Source organism: Engystomops pustulosus, chromosome 2 (genome assembly GCF_040894005.1).
Source record: "Engystomops pustulosus chromosome 2, aEngPut4.maternal, whole genome shotgun sequence".
Lineage (NCBI taxonomy): Eukaryota > Metazoa > Chordata > Amphibia > Anura > Leptodactylidae > Engystomops > Engystomops pustulosus.
Window position 1 is genome coordinate 203,663,700 of NC_092412.1, and position 21,832 is coordinate 203,685,531.

General features: G+C 37.6%; 1 protein-coding gene across 1 annotated transcript in view; it reads left to right on the forward strand.

The window, feature by feature from the left end:
• Window positions 1–20,430, forward strand: part of LOC140117086 (posterior protein-like) — a 93,157-nt gene extending 72,727 nt beyond the window's left edge. The window contains exons 3-5 of the mRNA XM_072133519.1: window positions 16,086–16,094; window positions 18,472–20,038; window positions 20,411–20,430. Of these exons, the coding sequence (XP_071989620.1) occupies window positions 16,086–16,094; window positions 18,472–20,038; window positions 20,411–20,430 (1,596 nt within the window). The remainder of the gene's footprint in view (window positions 1–16,085; window positions 16,095–18,471; window positions 20,039–20,410) is intronic.
• Window positions 20,431–21,832: the final 1,402 nt, after the last annotated feature.

Genomic DNA, 21,832 nt, shown 5'->3' on the forward strand with positions numbered 1-21,832 from the left:
ACAATGACGTTGTGAAAAGGGCAGAGTTCAGAGCACACACATAGTTCTCCTGCTTCAGCCAAGGACCTGCTGACTACTATCAGCACTCAAATAGCAGTATATGCCTTTGCAGTTAAAAACATTTGGTTGGGGGCCCACTCAGATGTGCACAACCCCCCAATCTTAATAATTCAGCCCAATTGTCATTCATTTACATTCATTGGAACACATAAAATAACCACCACCCCATAAATTTATTTCTCAAGTGTTCAAATTTACTCTTTCCACCTCTAATGATGCTAGTCTACCATGCAGAAAAGGTCACCAGATTGGCTGAACACTGTGCAGGGGTATGAATGCCATGCTATGAATGTTAATATTTTATAACTCTTAGATCTGTGAAAGACAATGGTGTCCTCAGACATTAGATGCATGTCTGAAATGGAATGCATTGGACTTATTGGAAACTTTTTGTACTGTGGCTTTTTAGTTTTAGACAATGAACAACAGAGGACTCCTGGAGATTTTTGTTGTCACTTGTCATTTCTGTATTATGACCTTATACAACTCCACACTGATTTACAACACAACATAAGGAAAACGGTGTCTATTAAGAATTAAATAGCATTCTATATTTGAAAGAATTGTCATAGATGTAGCCTTTTGTGATGTGAGGACAACCAAAAAACAAATTGTTGTACACTATTAGTCCATGACCCTTACTTTTGTCTCTACACATTAAACGGGAATAAAGATATGACATTTTATCAATGCCACAAATAATGTAAATGTTTAAATGCAAGATTTCAAAGCTCCTTTTATAACAAGCTCTTATTCCGATTTTAATATAAGAAATAATGTATTCCTCTGTTGCTGTTTGAGATAAGATCTAATCTCTAAATTGGACCTCTAGTTTCCTACTGAAGAATTAAATGTACCTTCCTCACTGAGTGTGGAAAGCTTTATCTCTTTTGCTGGTATTACGAAGAAGCAGACATTGATCCAAACAGTGAATATGTGCAGGTAATTACACTTTCCAAAGAAATATGTGCTAAAAATTTATTTATTATGTTATTTCAGTTAAGATTATTTATATCGTACTCTATAATTTACTACAACACCAGCTTTGTTTTTTCCAATGAATATATTGCTGTTGGATTTATCGTTGTTCGTAAATGTTGTTTTCTGGTCTGGCTTCTTTACTGAAATTAATTTTTTAAAAAGGAAGAAATAGGTTTGTATTATAGACTTCAAATAATCATTTTTAAGCAGAATTCTTTAGTAATGGTTGGTAAAGATGAACAACAATTATTGCAAAACGTTGTTGAAATGTCTGATTAATTGTAAACTAATCCTAAGTAGTAATGTTTGTCAGTTGGGACTAGCTAACCAGCTAAAGGACAGTTTACTTAACAATTATTTCACCATTGTTTTGGATCAGTTATTGTAAAGTCCATAAGTAAAATCCAGGTAAGAAGGCTAAACAAACAAAAGTTATGGGGGCACATTTACTTACCCGGCCACTGGAGTTCACAGAAAGTGCATTGTCCGACGATAATGCACTCAGGTCCCTGGAGTTCACCTTCTTCTTCCTGGTGCATGTAAGTGTATTGTCTTGCGACACAGTTTTAAAGTTAAATCCCGCGCTCAGTCCGAATCAGTCGGATCGTCCAATGGCCCGCCCCCCAATTTCTGTTGCATGAAAGACAGCGCAGCTGCACCACAATCCAATCGTGTGAGACACAATCCCCTGTTAAATAACTGTCACAGCAGTGCAAAACCCAAAAACGCCAGGAAGTCCGACGAAAGTGCGTCCAAGGAACCTTAGTAAATAAGCCCCATGATGCTTTAAAACAAAGGGGTGAGAATGTTCTATTTTACCATGTTTAATCCTCTTGTTCTCAGAGAGCAACGGCTAATACTAGAATGACAGCTATATTTCTTGTCAATCATGTGTATTATAAAAGATGGCTTTAGTAATGGCCTGAGTTTTGCCCTAAGAACCTGTGTGGGAGATTTACCTTGGTCTAAAGAGTTCATTAGAAAGATCTCTATAGAGCCCATTTGAGTAACTTTGTAAAGTGGTCATTCCTTATCTGTCTTTATTTCAAATGAAACAACTGTCAAAGCAAGTTTGATTAACCTTTATCCAAATGTATCAAAATCTGTGTATCAGTAACAGTGACTCTATTTTTCCTAGCAATAAGCCAATTGCCAATTTTAATAAATATACTTTCTCCTAGTCCCAGGAATCTAATTTAATGTGGCAAACCTTTATGCTGTACTGTATCAAATGAATTTGAAAAATCACACAGCACCCCCTTGAGGAAGTGACAACAAACATATGTCAGGGCGGTGGTGGTCTTTGTGGTCAGTTGTGCTTATGGGCAATATACAATGCTTTGGTAAGTAATATATTTGATCGTACATGATCTATTACTATGATTTCTTTGTACCAATATTTAGATGTTAGTTTGTTTTTATATGGGACAGGCCACCACATTCTGTACACTCGTGGTTTTAGCTGTAGGTAGGTTTGAAGGCTTTGTTATTGATGAATAAAGATTAATATTATTTTTATGGATTTTATGTCTTGGACTGATTTCTTATATACCGTTTTATTTATATACTGTGGGTGGTATATGCAACAACCATAGCTTCCCCCAAGTCAAGTCTGTAAATTACTTCCATATAAGTGGTTTATAAGATTATACAGGACTGACCTGTCATAAATTCATCCTGATGCAGTGTTATAATTTATTACACATTTTTCCATTCCTGGTGACTTTTTAAATATACTTTTCACTTTTGGACCCCTTTTTTAATATTGGCACTGTATCTGCAATGTGCCTATCTAATAGAATATTTATATATTATCAAAAAGGGTCTGTGTGTCATTGTCTGTAAATAATTTTTTGTTCAGTTTTCATTAATCCTGCTACTGACCATGTCATCTTAGATTTTCTTTGGTAAAGAAGGTAAGAAGAAGACATCGTAAATGGTGCCTTTCCACATCAATCTTCAGCAACAGACCCAATTTAACCGATACACCTAGATTATTCCACTTTTTAGTCTTTAGTTACTAAAAAGATTAACATATTTCTGCTCTGAAAAATAAGGCCATTAGGGTATTGGATGCATATTTTTCTCCTTGAGATTTTCCATGTGAAATATCTGCACCTTAATACAGTAGCAGTGTATTGTAAAGGATTTAATAAAATCCCATATGCAATACTGAAAAGATTTTGACATTACAAAATCACAGCATTAATCTACCCCAGAAGTCATATAATCTTGGGTGGTTTCTGATGACTTTGGTATGACTGAGGAATAAAAAAAATTCATTCACGGACATCAACCACCGGTACCTGGAGTAGCCATAGGCCTTCCTCCTGGATCCCGAGGCAGTTTTCAAGAAATTAAAGAAATTATCCAACGCTTACAAAGGTATGAGATAAAATTTTTTTGTCAAGCCTTATTTGATATACAAAACATGTTACAATGAAAACAATAGCACAAAAAATAATGCTGATGCATTTTCGTTGTCATGTCTTTTGGGTATCAAAAAAAGCTGGACTAAAGAATTTCATTTCCTACCTTGGTAAGCTCTGTATCATTTCTTTATTTTATGACTAAGAAATAACCCCTCTATAACTTCCACAGCCATTCTGCAGCATATCTTTACAGCCTTACAGAACAAACTTATACATACTTTCAATGCGTGTCCTATAACCAAAGGATTTTTTAGTTTTTTCTTAAAAGTCGGCATATGCCATAACATTTTTGAAATACCTCATTGCTTTTAAAAAAACATAAAAGTAACATTGGTAATTGTTATGATAATTTCTAGGTAAAGAGACTTACAAGAAACAATGAATACAATAGCAGCATACTTGAGCAATAATAATAAGCAATAATATGAATGTATGGAATCAGTTTCTACCAGCTGTGCTCTACCACTCTATGCTTTAATATTGCATTTCAATCCGTGGGGAAGGGGGGGCTGGGGGTACTGACGTGCAATAGAAAAAGAAGCAGCAATAATGATAAGATGCTCTAGATTACACAGAGCATTCCAGAAATCCAAGGAGACTACTGAAATTAAGTTTACTTGCATATCACAAGTTAGTCCTCCGGGCTCAGTTATATCAGGATATATACCCCGGGAAGAAATTGGAAACACATTTTCCTAGATATGTATAGAGTTTAATGATTTCTGAATAACATACTGTACAAAACCTAAAAAAAAATTATGTTACTCATGAGCCCATGAGATATTACATATCATATTTACACACAAATCTCTGCAAATTAAAGAAAAAAAAATCTGCCCTGTTATATCGAATACTGTAAAAAAAGTTGAATAATTAACTTCAAAAGTCAGGAGATTCATAAAAATCGCCACCCTGACACATAAACATGAAAGAGTCAATTTCTGTGCCCATTGTCCCTTTGCTTCATACATCTTAAGACAATATTGAAAAAGACATCAACCCAAAACAGGTGATTTTTTTTTTATTTTTGTCAATTAGTCACAACTCTTTCTACTGTATTGTGATCGGAAATCATACTCCTCATTTTATTCTACTCCATTTTTTAAAAAAAATCAATATACATATTATTATTGCACGCAACTGTCCAACTGTTCACTGTTTCATTACTTCATTATTTATTCATGTCCATTTGGTGTTTGATCCATTAATTGTTCCTGGTTTAATTAGAATTGCTATTGCTTTAACAGTCCTCCTCATCATGCTGTTCACTTATTCACTTTTTGACATCATGAAACCAAGATGACCCCTAACATTTGATCAATAGTACCCCCCCCCCCCCCCCCATTGCAAGGCTTGAAGCAGATGGAAGTGGCCACAAAGCTTAGTATGTCATCTATTGTTTTTTTCAGCCAAAACCCGGTGTGGAAACTTCACAGTTTCCTAAAAGACATCTACCATCAGATTACCTGATGTTAGATGATTACTACTCACTTTCCTGTCCTGTCCCCATTTTCTAAAATATTCTTTCAGTGTATCTTAGAAAGTCTGAAATTAAATGGCAAAACTTTTTTAAGACATACAAATGAACCTGAGCTGCTCTGCAGAGCACCTATGGGCTTCATTCTGAAGTAATTAATTTAATAATTCCCCCTGCTCAAATGGCAGATCATCCTTAGGGAGGGGGGAGGAGGTGGATGGAGTAGACCTAATCGGTTACCTCACTCGGTACTGAAAGCAGCGTAACCAAATCTTTAAAAACTTGGCATCTCCCTCCCAGTGGACTATTTCTTTAAATCTGCAAATCTCTTGAACCTTATCTTTCCACTGGGTGAGGGTTCATTCCCCAGTTACTAGAGATTAGTAACTTAGCTGCTGAGAGATGAATGTTCTGCAAATTATTTTCTTGCAACGCAAACAATGGGCTTGGAGACTGGGGCATTGGGACTCTGCTGATGTGGTCTATATCTGTCAGCACTGTATTCCAAAAAGAGTGTATCGGGAGGCATGACCATCATATGTGGGACCTAGTCCCAGCCTCCTTCTCATATCTCTAACAGGTTTCGTGCACTTCTCCAAATGTTCTGTAGTGTCTTATACTATCTAACAGTTATATTGTATGCATTTTCCCTAATACATTTAAACCTAAAAAACCCATTAGAGACTTGCAGCATTTTTACCCAGTCCTCATCTGTAAACTTCTCATGTAACTCGCTTTCCCAATATTGCAAGAAGTATGGTTTTGAGGAACTGCAAAGCTTAAAGGACATACACCACAAGGATCAAGGATTGTAAACCAAGCACACTGGCATACTGGTGTGTGTCCCCTCTGACAGGATCTGCTCTTCTTTAGGCTTCCTATACCCTTGTTTTTAAGAAATATAGGCTTTAAAAATATGCAAATTAACCTAAGGGGCTCCAAACTCCATTAATATCTATGTAGCCTGGAGCTCCTTAGACTCATTTGCATCATTTTAAAAGCTTTGTTTTATAAAAAAAAACAGGGCATAGGCAGCTAAAAAAGAACAGATCTTGCCAGGGGGGAAACACACCCGTATATCAGTGTGCTTTGTTTACAATCCTTGATCCTGGTCGTAGATGTCCTTTAAGTGGCGAAGAATATGCAGACAATTTCTCATGTAGGAGATGTATGGTAGCAAGTTTTCCAACCATGTGGGGCCCAGGGATGCTAGATGATTTGGCTAGGAACCTGGAGCACACCTCCTGAAAGCCTGAATGATGAAGGAAGTTTTTCAGCAGAAGGCCCATCCCCGGTAATATATGCACCTGATATGTCTTTAAAAGCCTGATGTTAACATATAAAAAAGTCACAATTTTGGAACAAATTAATGTACAATTGTGCAATTTTAGTACACAGAGGGGGTCATTTACTAAGGGCCCGATTCGCGGTTTCCCGACGTATTACCCGAATATTTCTGATTTGGCACACACGATCGGATTGTGGCGCATCGGCGCCAGCATGTACATGACGGAAATCGGGGGGGGGCGTGGCCGAGCGAAAACCCGACGGATTCGGAAAAACCACCGCATTTAAAAAAAAGAAATGTGTCGCTTGGGACGATCTCACCTTCACTTGGTCCGGCCCAGTGAACTCCAGCGCATTCAGATGCTTTTCAGCGCAGCAGCGCCACCTAGTGGATGGCGGAGGAACTACCTTGATGAATCCCGGCCGGACCCGAATCCAGCTCAGAGAACGCGCTGCTGGATCATGAACGGACCGGGTAAGTATATCTGCCCCATAAACTCCAGTCCTCAGTAGGTGTAGGTAAAAGCTTATGATGGGGTTGCAGAAGAAATTGTAAAATTAAAAAGCTTAGGACCAGCACTACTCAGAGTAAATGAAAAAACCTATGAGATGCTACATAAGGTCACATGCAACAAAAAACATATCATAGTCATTTCATTGCTATTCTCTTTATTTATTATCAAAAAGACTGCACACAAGATAAATAAAATCATCTAAAAAAGTGAAAACTCACCAAAATGAAAACTGTAGGAAAAGCAGAACATATGATAGTGGGTGCAAACAATTACCCCACTGGACAATGACCATAGAAACAGAAGAAAAAGAATTGTACAGTTTTTGTCACAGCATTCATGGCATAGTAAACTATTCACATAGTACATGTGATCAAGAAAGCACAACATATCATTAATACTCACCATTCAGCATGAAGGCCCTGAGCAAAACAATCAATAACCTGATAAAGCAAGTAGTCTGTCCACACTGGGGAGCTGGGGTAGAAAGAAAAGTGATTCACATGGCAATAGCAGCCCCCAGAACATATCCCAGCTTTTCTGGAAGGAATTAAAGGACATCTACCACCAGGATTAAGGATTGTAATCCAAGCACACTGTCATCCTGCTGTGTGCCCCCTCTGGCAGGATCTGCTCTTTTTCGGGGTCATTTGCATAAATAAAGACTTAAAAAAAAAAAAATCAGGACCTGCCAGAGGGAGCACAGACCAGTATGCCAACATGCTTGGTTTACAATCCTTCATCCTGGTGGTAGATGCCCTTTAAGCACAAATTTATAACATTTACCCTAACTAAATATATAACAGTTTAAATATGTGAAATTCTTTGTAGTAAATCCCTGTAATGCTATCTTCAATGGGTAAACTGGTTTACTATTAGTTGAAAAAGGTATTGTGGAAAAAGTCATATTTTATGGCATGCATTATGAGAACAGTAGCTCTGGAAATGAACTACAGTTTGAGAGATTAATAGTGTTAGTTCTGTGACTGCTATACTTATATAAAGGTGAAGTAAAAATGACCCAGAGGGTGATTAATGAAAAAGGAAAATGGCAACAAGGAAGAGGTCAAGACATTATGAAAGGATAGAGTATTTCTGTATAGTAATGTCAGCGTCTTGTGTATCCTACTGTTAGTTCTCTAAATATTGAGCTTTTGTGACACAATTCAGTGAGAAAGGAAACTAAACAATTCAATACAAGTTTTTCACATCTGATCTCCTATTTAACTTCTAATATTTAAAGGGGTATTGCACTAATAAGCATACTTATATTCCAATGGGTTTTAAAAATTGTAACTAATATGTAATTAGTTGGTATTTAATATTTTTTCTCCCCTAAGTTGAAAAATGTGGTGGAAATCCCCTATGGGGCACATTTACTAAGCTCCATGCGCAAATTTTCTGCACGTTCTTTCTAGTGCAAACTGCTTGCACAGGTATTTAAGAAGTTTCTACACCACATATGTGTCGCACGCTACCCTTTTGTTTTGCGGCTGCACTATTCTTCATGCGACTCAAATTTCTGCAGTGAAGGGGGTGTTCTGGTGCTAAGTCGTGCACCAGATTTAACATGCAGAAATGTGTTGCATACCCTATGTTAAGATGAATCATAAAAAAGTTGGGCAGTGCAGGGAGCACCAGATTCACTCTGCACTACACACAGGCACACTGCTCATAGTGCAATTTGCAATGTTTTTAGTAAATGAAGAATTAAAATACTACTGACCCTTCTGTCCATTGTTTTTCTCCCAATGGACAAGACACAGGACAGAAGATGGCTGCTGGTCGCAAGTCCACATCACATGTCCTGCACCTGCCTGGGCAGATTATGTGATCAGCACTATGATTGGCTGTAGCCAGTTGCTTGTGGTGAGTTTGATGTCACTAAAAGGGCAGGGCCCATGACAGTTAGGGGCAGTTCCATCATCAAGCAGCGGAGAAGCCACAGGGGTCAGTGCATGGAAGAGAAAAGTGAAGGTGTGTGAGCCAGGACAAGATTGTAGATACAGGGGGAATCTAAAATAGTGATGTAATTTATTAGTTTTGGAGGGACAAAAATAAATTTTTACATAGGGCTGCATGTCAGGGGCTGGAAGGATGTAGTCCATGGCCCTGCAGTTAAAAGTTGGAGGTACCGAGGGATACATTTACATGGGAATGCATGTTAGGAGGCTGGGGGGACAGGATGCTTACATGGGACTGCATATTAGGAGACTGGGGGCAGGAGGAATTGATGTACACGAGACTGCATGTAAGGAAGCTTGGGTGACAGGAGGGATGCATTTACAAGGGATTACATGTTCAGAGTGGGTGGACAAAAAGGATGTATTTACATGGGACTGCATCTTCGGAGGCTGGAGAGGTAAAAGGGATGCATTCATAGGGAACAATGTTGGATGGGATCAGGGTGTGCTTTATATGTAGCAATGAATGTTGGGCAGGTGAACATATTTTTAAAATCATGTCCACTTCCTTCCATAACCAGGTAATACATATTATTGCAGCTCAGCTACATTAGGTTTTCTATTTAACAAACTGTTGTCAGGTGTGGCGCTGTTTGTGGAAGATAGCGTCTTGTGGAAGAGAGTGTCTTTTTCATGGGCCTATATGTTGTAGGGGAGAGATTCTTTTTACATTGAGTGTACTGGATGATGAAGTACATGGAGGCAATCATCACATGGCAGGTTATACTGATATAAGGGGAGGATTTATGCCATCTCAGTGGAGCTGAGGTAATGTGCACTGATGGCAGAAACACACACATCATCAATATGGTAACAGAGCAGGAGAGTATGTTTGATCAATGAGAGCAGTAAATAAGAGGGACGAGCTGTTAGTAAGAACTGAGGGTTCATGGGAGTTGTTGTTGTATCCTCTGGTGACAATCTTGGAGATAACTTAGCCAATTTCAGAAAAAATATTGTAGATCATAAAACAAACTATTTAGGTTCCTTTTTTATTAATGACATTGCGATTTGTTGTATACATTTATTTACAGAAATATAAGGTTTTTGTATCAGGAGTTCATTTCCCCAAAATATCCCTTTAAGTGCAGTTCACCAAAATAATATTCTTTTACACACCCAGCAGTCAACTATAAATTTGGAATGAAACTAAAAGAATTTATTCTATTTCGTAGAACACATAAATATGGTAACATGGTTGAGGTTGGTAGATAAGATTACATCACAACATATCTGGTTAAATACATATGGAATATTTAATTGAATGAATTTTTTCTTACATTATACGGTATTATATTTAATTTTTGATTATGTTTAGGTTCAATACAGTATTTGTAAAATGGTTTTCTATACTGGATAAAATTAATTATATTTCGGAACTTTCTCCACATACTGTAGATTCCCTTTTTCTTACCAATAATTAAAGGGATATGAAAGTAAACTTAACAGCTAATCTAAGGCAGGATTGTGACAAGCTAAAAATATAATGCTATCTGTGCCTTTCCTTTGGAGCATCAACCACTATGCTCCCCCCCTTTAGTGTTTCTGCGTTGAGCAGTTAGGAAGGCAGGTCACTGCAGCCCCTATAAATTGTTGCAGCTCATAAACAGAGCCACTTATGCTTGATGATTCTATGCAAACATGGACATTTTGGGAGATTTAGCAGCACATAAATAATTGTAATTTATTGTGAACTTCAACATATTGGGGGTCATTTACTAAGGGCCTGAATCACGTTTCTACGGCGAGTTACCCGAATTTTTCCGCTTTGCGCCAATTTTTCCTGAATTGCCCCTGGTTTTTGATCGGATTGTGGCGCATCGGCGCCGGCGTGCACGCGACGGAAATTGGGGGTGTGGCCGCACGAAAACCCGAAGGATTCAGAAAAACTGCCTCATTTAAAAAAAAAAAGTGTTGCTTGACACGTGCTTACCTGCACTCGGCCCGGCTTGGTGAACTTCAGTGCATTCCGGTGAACTTCAGCGCAGCAGCGACACCTGGTGGACATGGGGGGAACTGCTTTAGTGAATCGGCGGAAGACCCGAATCCTCCACACAGAACGCGCCGCTGGATCGCAAATGGACCGGGTGCGTAAATCTGCCCCATTGTGATTATTCTCCTGACTACACCACCTCCATGTGTGCGTGGAAGGGGGCATGGAGGGGTGAAGGGGCGTAGCAGCTGGTGGAGTGGCCAGTACAGGGCATTCCTACTGTGTGCCTGTGTACTTTCTAATAGCCTGAAAACATTCACAGATCGTCGCTGTATGTTAAATTTCCCCAATAGTTTGTAGTAAAACTTTTTTTTTACTGAAGCCTATTTGTTAAACAGTAAGTTGAACAGACTTTAGCAATAAATTAATAAGATAAAACCAATCAGCAAATCAGGATCTCAATATTTCTAATTGTGCAAGTTTTTTACTTGATCTTCATGTACAGTGTACCATTACACTGTAGAATAATTATGGGTAATAACCTATCCACATCTACACAACACCTGGAAATCATTATAGTCTTGATGAGTTCTGTTCCATATTTGAGGTCAGATCTCTCTTTTCCTGACTTGCTTAATCAATTAACCCACAACACGATTTACCCTTCCGGGTTCTACATTTGCCAGAGCCTGAGGCCAATGTCTATTAGGCTCGGAGCTTTTCCAATGATCTGAGGACTGCCACTACCTTTTTTTGTGGTATTCTCATTTACTGTTTACCTCCTTGGGGCATTTACTCCCTTTATTTCCTGCACACTACTCATACCCTGCATGTTGTCTCCTTTTTTGCGAACTTTCAGCTCCACTTGTATATTGTTGTCATGGTTCCTCTAAGTCTTTTTAATGTAAACATTCTTGATGTTTTTCTATCTTACACAAGCTGCCACATTTCAAAAAAGAAACAGCCCAATTTTATAATTTTGGAGAACCAAATGTTGGAGCCAATTTGTTGACTGCTTTCTGATGAATAAACTCCTTACAATTTGCACCCCCCCCCCTTTATGAATTTGCACATTTTCGCTTTGAACTTATAATCAATTAGTAGGATAAAATATATAAGAAGAAGTGTTCCATCAGAGGTTCAGGAGTGAACAACAGAAACAAGGTTATATATAAAATATGTGTAATATTATAGAAACATTACATGTATAGAATATTAGAATATAATATATTAAAAAGATTGACTTATTTTCCTTCTTCTGTCAAAGACTTAGAAAACATTATTGAAATCAATGTAAGTAAAAAAAAGCCATACAGGATCATATTTTAGCTTTTCCATTAATTGTTTCCGATTAGGCAATTCACAGTTTCATAGTAAATTAGGTTGGATAAAGATAAGATGTCAAACACATCCTACCTATAAATGAAAGCAAGAAGGCAAGGAGATCTGTATAATAGACCAAAAAAATGAACAACAAGATAGGTATATTGAAAAGACATATACCACAATATAAATACAGGACATAGATTAAAACACTTAAAAATGCACCCAATAATGACGCAGGCCCTACACCCCTAACTTCAATCTGCCTGTAAAATCAATCAATTGAATCCAATTAATGCAACATTCATAAATACAATGTGAACATTAAATACATGCCTACCACTATGACCACATGAACCATACCCACCAATGTATGTGTGAAAAAATCTTGATGAAATGAGGCTTGGTCAGAAAGAGGGGGAGGCAGACAGACCCCAAGCGTTTAGTTACATATTTGTGACTTCCTCAGTGGTAAGTCTGTGATCATTACCATTGTATTTATTGGATTCAATGAATACATTTTTCAGGCAGATTGGAGTTAGGGGCATAGGGCCTGCACTCCTTTGGTCCTTGGTAGTCGCATACACCACGTGGGTGTTTTTGAAATTGTTTTTATTGTTGTCCTGTATTTATATGGTGGTATATGTCTATTCAATAAACTTATCTTGTTGTTTTCCTTGGCTTTTTGTTTTCATACATTGGGGTTCATTTACTAAGGGCCCGATTCGCGGTTTCCCGACGTGTTACCCGAATATTTCCAATTTGCGCCGATTTCCCCTGAATTGCCCCAGGATTTTGGCGTTCCGCGGCATGTACGCAACGGAAATCGGGGGCGTGGCCGAACGAAAACCCGACGAATTTGGAAAAACCGCCGCATTTAAAACAAAAAAATGTGTCGCGGAGCTTGCACTTACCTTCACTCAGCCCAGCTCGGTGTAATCCAGTGCGTTCCGGGGAACTTCAGCGCAGCAGCGCCACCTGGTGGACGTCGGAGGAACTGCCTTAAGAAATCCCGGCCAGACCCGAATCCAGCGCAGAGAACGGGCAGCTGGATCGCGAATGGACCGGGTAAGTAAATCTGCCCCATTGTCTTTAGATTTACCCTTTAATTGGGTAGCCCCTATTGTTGTTTTTGAGAAAAAAACCTGTGAACATTATTAAATTTTAGTTTTCAGTGAAGAAAGTTTACCATGTGGCACCAAATAACAAACAAATAGTGCTATTATTGAAGCTAAATAATGCTTCTATTTTTGCTGAATATTTATAGCCTGTCTCATTATTTTGTTCATGAAATATATGCATATAATCATGATTAGAAAATTGTCACCTATTGACATTTAATTTCAAGTGAATGCAAAATGCATAAAACACTAAAATCTCCTTAAAGTTCAAAGTAAGTTCATAAATAAGCATGTAATTTTTCTGCTGAAATCTAATGCCTATAGGATATGGTTGCCAATTTCCAATGCTTATACTAAGCACCCATGGAATTTACGGTTGCCCTAGAAGTGCCACTCACGTTAGTGTATAAGAACACTGATTAATGACCTCTTCTTAGGTAATGGTAGCTGGAAACCATCAAGAATCCCCATGCAATCCAATGTAATATGCCATGAGGATGAGGAATATTTGCTAAATTTGTTACGTTTAAGGATTATTTTCGAATGATTGGCTCAAGACTCATTTGTGTGTCAATGAAGACTCATTTGTGTGTCACTCTTGATTTGGAAAGAGATTTCTATCCATACACATTATACTGTCAAAGGGTTACCACAGCCCAATAATTTAGAACTGGCTGAAATTTACACAGTCACTGCATTAAGACCGTGAAGCAAATAAAGGCACCTATTGATTCAATTACAGATAACCTCCACTAGCCCTACAAAGACTAAGTTTTGCTCTGGAATAGCATTGGATAGTTATGCCATATAATATCTTGTTTTGATTGTTAGTCAGGTTCTAGTCAATATGTATGGACCCCCCCATCCCCCGCTTCACCTGCCTTGATCTTCTCTCCTTTCACTTTATTACATATTAGGAAGAAAATATTCATTATGATGCCATAAGGGTGTATGGACATATGACATCTTCAGAGAGGGCAATGATCATTGCTATGATAACCAGAAACCTCTCAGGATCTTCTATGTTATCTTGAATTTTCCATTACAGAGGAAGGCTTGAAAAGAATAGAAGAATAATTATAATAAACGTTATTACAGTAGTATTGCAGTACTGCTCCCTCACCTCTGTCTCTATCCCCCTACCAATATACTTTGTGAGCCCTCAAGGGCAGGGTCCTCCTCCTACTTGTCTCCTGATCACTGTAGCCATTTATCACTGTAGTTTTTTATTTTGTACTTGTCTTAATGTAATGTATCTGAACCCCTACTGATTGTACAACACCATCGAATTAATGGTGATCAATAAATAATAAAAATAATAATATTATTAATAATAATAATTATAATAATAATATATTGTATGAACAATCAAATCCTCTAGGGTTCAAAACATGTATAAAATAGGAATTAAAAATTCAAATCACCTCCTTTATCTATATCAATAAATAAAAGCATAAACATAGGGGCACATTTATTCAGATCAGTGCAAACTGCACTTTATGCAGTTTGCCTGTGTAGTGTGCAGAGGGCGCAAGATTCATGATTTCTGACGCCCGTTCTTCAGGAATCTGCAACTCTCTACAATTTTTTGATGCACCTTTAACATGGGCCGTTGGACGCACTTCTTTTGGACTCTGAAAGTTAAATCTGGTCCGAATAAGCACAGGAACGCCCCCGTAATGGCAGAAATTTGTGTTGCATGAAGAATAGTGCAGCCACTTCTTGGACACTTCTTAAATACCTGTGCAAGCAGTTTGCACTATAAAGAACATGCAAGGTCAGACAGAAAACTGGCACACAGCCCTTAGTAAATGTGCCCTATACAGTGGTGGCCAAAAGTATTGGCACCTCTACGATTCTGTCAGATAATACTTATTTTGTTCCAGAAAATGTTTTCAATCACAAATTCTTTGGCATTAATTTCTTCATTTATTTCGCTTGCAATGAAAAAACACAAAAGAGAATGAAAAAAAGTCAAATCATTGATCATTTTACAGAAAATTCCAAAAATGGGCCAGACAAAAGTATTGGCACCCTCATCCTAATACTTAATAGCATAACCTTTAGACAAAATAACCGCAAACATCCTCTTCCGTTTACCATCAATGAGTTTCTTACAACGCTCTGCTGGAATTTTAGACCATTCTTGTTTGGCAAACTTCTCCAGGTCTCTGAGATTTGATGTGTGCCTTCTCCAAACTGCCATTTTGAGATCTCTCCACAGGTGTTCCATGGGATTTAGGTCTGGACTCATTGCTGGCCACTTTAGAAGTCTCCAGTACTTTTTTTCAAACCATTTTCTAGTGCTTTTTGAAGTGTACAATTCAAATATAGAAAGATGCAGAAGAACAGGCACTACCCAAGTCTCTCCATACTGTGGACACAGTGTGAACTCTCCCCAATAGCACGGAACGGTACCTTCTCCAATCGCTGGTGTAATGGGATCTATTGTGGTGCTCTGTTCCCAATAGAATAGATGCCAGTAGTGGAAAGTCCAAGAACAGAACGGCACTCACTTTTCTCAATCCACGATTCCTTTATTTAAGCGTTAAAACATCAGACATCTGAGGACGCCGGGGTCCACAAGCTAACAGCCTGTTTCGCGCATATAGCGCTTTGTCAAACTTCTATACGCGCAAAACAGGCTGTTACCTTGTGGACCCCGGCGTCCTCAAATGTCTGATGTTTTTTAACGCTTGAATAAAGGAATCGTGGATTGAGAAAAGTGAGTGCCGTTCTGTTCTTGGACTTTCCGCTTTTTGAAGTGTTTTTTGGGTCATAGTCCTGATTGAAGCCCCATCACCTCTGTGGTAGACTCAGCTTTCTTACACTGGGCCCTACATTATCCTTCAAAATTTGTCAGTTGTCCAGTGCCAGCAGCAGCAAAGCAACCACAAAACATAAGGGAACCTCTGCCTTGTTTGACTGTAGGGACCATGTTCTTTTCTTTGATGGCCTCTTTTTTCCTCGTAAACTCTATGTTGATACCTTTTAGCTTTCTCAGGTAAGTTTGGCAAACTCCAGCCTGGCTTTTTTATGTTTCTGTGTAAACAGTAGGGTCTTCCTGGGTATCCTACCATACAGTCCCTTTTCATTCAGACTATGACGGATAGTATGGGTTGACACTGTTGTACGCTCAGACTGCAGGGCAGCTTCAGCTTCAGCTTGTTTGGATGTGTATTCATTTTAGGTCCAAATAAACACTTTATTGTCACATTTTTCACTTTCCATATACAAGGAGGAAGTCCAAGCAGCACAAACATAAATCCAAGATGGTATTTCCAAGTTTAAAAGAACCTGACCATGGGTACTCCACAAATATCCAAGAGAAAAAAAGGCACTCATACAGGCAGTAGTAGAAAAAGCGAATCCTTTTTCGGCCCTGTTAGAGAAACATACTGTCACTTTTTCTACTATTGCCTGTGTGAGTGCTGTTTTTCTCTTGGATAATATTCCATATATGAAAATTACATTTTGTTATAAATCATGCTAGAAGTTTAAAGGGTCCAAACGCTTAACTAAAGTGATTTTGAGTGGTTTAGATTTAGAAATGGGGTGCATTCTCTGGATTTCTAATAAATAGGACTTTCAATTCCCCAATAAATTGCTGTCTAAAATATTTAATTCAGAAATTATCTTAAAAGTTGGGAAAATCTTTGTTCGAATTGTAAACCTCCTTACTTCCTAAAAAAAATAAAATAACATACTAAATGACAACAAAAGCCAACATATGGCAACATATGGCAAATGATAGTTATTATTTTGGATGGTAGGACTATCTGAAAAGCATAACATTTAGAATAAATAAATGCTAAATGTTTCAACCAAAACTTCCCACTAACATGAAATAAAACATGTTATGAAAAAACTGTATGAAATTCACTTGGGCACGTTATGTTGCATATAGTTACACGTGGCAGATTTAAAAAATAAAACTTGGTCCTTAAGAAATTAATTTGGTTTCATTATTATTAATACATATTAAGAATCTGAAGTTGAATGTTTTTTACTGTAGTTTTTTTTTAATATATTATAGTTAAACCTATATTATGTTAATTTATAACAATACAATAGACATCTTAAACTTTCCAACGTATTATTTATTTTTTTATTAAGCTTACATTTACATTCTTAGCTTAATGGATGTTTTGTATAAATCTAAATGAATTAAATTAAAAGAAGTTATATACACAGTACAAAGTGCATTCATATGTTAGACATTTATGTTCTACAAATATCAAACAATGCATTAATGTAATATTTGAAAAGACAATTTAAAGTACAGTAAAGCAATGCACATTATTGAAATGTATTCATTAGATTTTGCCATAATGGATGTTTAAAAGCAAAATTCTTTTTATCTACTCATCTATCCAATTTTCGATGTTATATATATATATATATATATATATATATATATATATATACACACTGTTGGAAATATGACATGTTGTGGCTTGAGACAGTTTAAGGGTCTTTGTGGACAGAGGAAGAACTAAGCCATAAATGCCTACATTGCCCCTAATAAAGATTGTAGAGACAGCTGCATGTGATAACAATGGACTGTGCTATTACACCTGGAGGCTGGGGCTATCCTGACCACACTGAGGACAGCTGCTTGTCATTGCCCCCTGGAGATTCTATCAGATCCTGTGGGAAACAAAGACTCAAGTTACTTGTCCTGCAAGGTTGTATGATAAGAATGTATTGACTCTACCTCATCATTGGATTGGCCAAGACAGTGGTGGAGGTGGGATGATGGGCAATGTGTGTGAGCTATGTGTGTGTGTATATAAGATGGTATATAGATCTTTAGTTAGAGCACTTCCTTCCCCACCATCTCTCTGTCCCTTAGTTAGTTTACCCTCTATGTGTATTCCCCTGTATTGTACCCTTAATAAATCCCCTATAAAGATCCATTGAATATTGTTGTTAATTTAATATTAACTGGCACCCCAAAACCAAGCAGATTTTACATTTGGCACCCCAGTCTGGACCTGTAATTTAAATTCTACAGAGAATCCACGTCAACATATCTGCGCTATTTCAATCTATAAACGGAATTTGGATCTTTGGTACAGAGGAAATCCTGGTAAGTAACAAGTTTTCATATTACATTACTATCTTTGATAAGCCAGGTTGGTTTATGTGAATGTATAGGAAGTCGCTTGTTGAGATTGTAGGTTAACGTTAAGTGTGAGCAATTGTGTTTTAGTGTACAGAGGTAAAGTTGTAGGAAAAAGTTTGTTCCTGGGTATAGCTGTACATTTTCCTAGAGTGAATGAGTATAAAGGCTTAAACAGTGTGTAAAGTAGCTTTTAGAAAAGTTAGTATAGTAGGTAAACTGTGTTTGTTTAGTTTGTCATTTGTGTGTTTGTCAGTGTATTGTGGTAACAGAGATGGAACTAGTTCAAAAGTTTGTGAAAAAATATTCCTCTGCTAGATACCAGTCATGTGCAGATGGTTCACTGGAGGAGCAATATAAGGAGCTGATGATGCAATGTAAGGCCCATAATGAGAAGTTAGATAGGAAAGTGCTCAGTAAGAGAGGGAAGAAAGAAAGGTTGGGCAATGAAATTATGATGTTAATCAAGATGAAAGAATTGGCTGAGGTAAAGGAAGTAAATTGGTACATACAAAGGCTCCAATGTAAGGAAAGTATAGACAGAATCAGTGACTCTGTGATTGACATTTCTGCTAAAACAACTAGTGAGATGGATAATCTACAAGCAAAGGTGGATGAGCTGTCTATAAGAAATCATGAGTTGGATAAGCAGCTACATGAGTGTAGATTAAGTTCTGTATCTACTGAAACTCATATACAGTCCTTAGAAAGGGAGATACATCAGAAGGACGTGTTAATTACGTCACTAAAGAGTCAGTTGTCTGAAGCAATGGCCCAACTGTGTAAACAAGGAGAACAGATCCGGTCCCTCCAAGTACAGAACCAGACGTGCCATAAAGCAGCAGATGTCTGTATTGTCACACCCGGGGGTTGGAGTGATGAACACAATCTAATACCTGCAGATAAGTCTCCAACACTCACCATCCAGGATAGACTACATCTGTGTCAGGTCATTGGAGAATGGGATACAAATGAATCACCAATAATTGTATCCAATAAATTTGAAGCTGTGGTGAAGCAATACAACTTGTGTAATAAGGATGCCTGGTCTCTGCTGCGAGCATGGCTTCCTGGGCCTCTGGCAGCACAATTGTCGTCTGCACACATGGGAGATGAGGATTGTGGTGCAGACTTAAGAAGGAAGGAATTGCAGCGTATCATGGGAGGGAGAGATGTAAGGGGTGAGAATACCCTGAGAAGATATAGGTTCAGGACAGGTGATGACCCCCTTATCTTCTGTAACAAGTACCTGACCTTATTTAGGAGTGTTTACAACTGCCCCGATATGTCTCAGGATGACTCTGATTTCCTCTATTCAATGGCAAATCAGTGTAATGTGGATTACACCACAAAAATTGGCCTGAGGAATGCTACATCCCTAGAGAACTTTATTAATATACTCAGGGACTGGTGTGATGAGTCTGACAATAAGGATGAACCATCAGAATATCTGTCTACAGAGTACAGAGCTAGGAGGACAAGATATGTCAGGTATTGCTATGGATGTGGGAGGCCCGGGCATATTAAACGTTTCTGTAATGTAAATAATGGAAACCATGAGACACATTATAATTCATTGCATGCAGAAATTGATGCCATTGAGCCTGAGACCAACCAGAGCACGGTGATCACGGAGACATGTGAGGAGGCCATGGCACCTCCTGGAAATAGCCACATAGAGACATGTGAGGAGGCCATGACACCTCCTGGGACTAGCCATACAGGGACACGTGAGGAGAATACATTACAGGCAAATAAGATTCCCAATACACACAGGGATAAGAAAAAACAGCCTCCCCCTCATGGCAAAGAGCGCAAGGAAGGTGCTAATGTCCCAGTGTACAATCCATGGGCAGGGCTGCCATTCTGGCTATTCTGGAGCTGGTCACAGATCGCCCTCCCCCTGCTAATAAACAGTGCACAGTACAGCAGCAGCAGCATGGCTTATTAATGTGTGGCTATAACGATATACATTATGAATGAATGGATTTGGAATTGTGTTAATGGTATGAATTGTTTGGTTTCTAACAATGTTTTCTTTCTCTTGTAGACTGGATTTCTTTTGTCACATGACTCCAGGACAAAGAAACTAACACTTTGTTTTGTTTCTACAGGTTCCATTCTTTGATCTCGTGTTTTACATATCTGTTTTGAGTATTGTTTGTGTGATAACTGTCATTGTGTTTTTGTTTTAGGCAACAAGGTGGTTGGCTGAAGAAACAAGTTATTAATATTGACATTTTTGTTTACAGGTCATAAAAAAAGTAGTATGTATACAAATAAAACCACGTGGTGTAATGAGCTCAAAATTTATGAGGGTTAATTGTTTGCAAACAATTAAAAAAATGAAGTAACATCCCATTGTGATGTGTAGGTCCTGTGTGTAATATAATTGTTGTTTTTTTTTTTTTGTGCTATGTCTGTTCTTTATCTTGTCCCATAGATGACCTTACTTAATCATTGACAGAAGATGGATTGGAAACTGCCTGCTATCCCACCCTAAGATGTGTAGAAGCTGAATTAGCTCTCATTGTTTTATGTTGTCTGTTTTGTGTTCTGTTAAATGTAGTATGTAAACTGTGTCAATACACATTTTTTGTTTTTGTTCCTGATGCTCAGGAATGTTGGATTTGTTGGATTTTTTTTTTTTTTTTTTTTTCCCATTTTTTTTTTTAAATGGAGCATTTTTTTTTCTTGATTCAAGTATTATTTTTTTTTTTTTTATACAGTGTTTGGTACCATTTTGTGGTACCAAAGGGGCATGGTTTTAGAGAGTAATGCAGTGCCAAAGGAGCAGACTATAGTGAATTCACATAAATATTTTTTTTATTTTTTTTTTTAAGGTTTTTCTCTGATACATTTGTCTCACTGGCAACTTAATATTAATTTTCTCAAACAAATTGCACGCTCCTTTATACCAGTAAAGCATCTAAATGAAGAACATAGGGTATTAAAAGCAGCATTCGGTTTGAATTTTTTTTAAATTTTAATGTTCTTAATCTATGTGTGTGTCTTCAAGGTTGCGTAAAACATATAGTAATTAATGGCTCAGTATACGGTTACTATATAGTATATTGTATAATGCACAAGTAAGATTACCAATATAAGAGGTTAGATGGACACCTACTCTAAAGGTTGATCAGTGGAATGACTTATAATGGGAGACATATATAAGGTGTGATGTGAACATTTCTGTGGAGTGTAAATATAAAACCTGGTAAACTTACAGGGAAAAAGCTAAATGAAAGTTTATGTTTAAACTAAATATATTTGAAGTCAAGTAAATCTGGAAACCCTTAGATAAACCACCCTGCAAACTTCTACTTGAAATCAATCTTTTGATTTACTATTGGTAATGTTTTATAGTTCTGTTTGAGTTTCCTTTTATGTAATTTCATATCTATAGCTTATGTTGATATCTAAGATGTTATTGCCAGCTTGCATTCTGTATGACGTGGGATTTATATTTGCATATTGTAAATATGACAGTTACTAGCATATATGGAGATCTATATTTGTTGGATAAATGGTATAGATGAAAAATGTCATTCAAGAAATGGATATGAGAATGAATGTGAGTGAATGGTGTGATGACCATTGGTGCCCTATCCCTTACC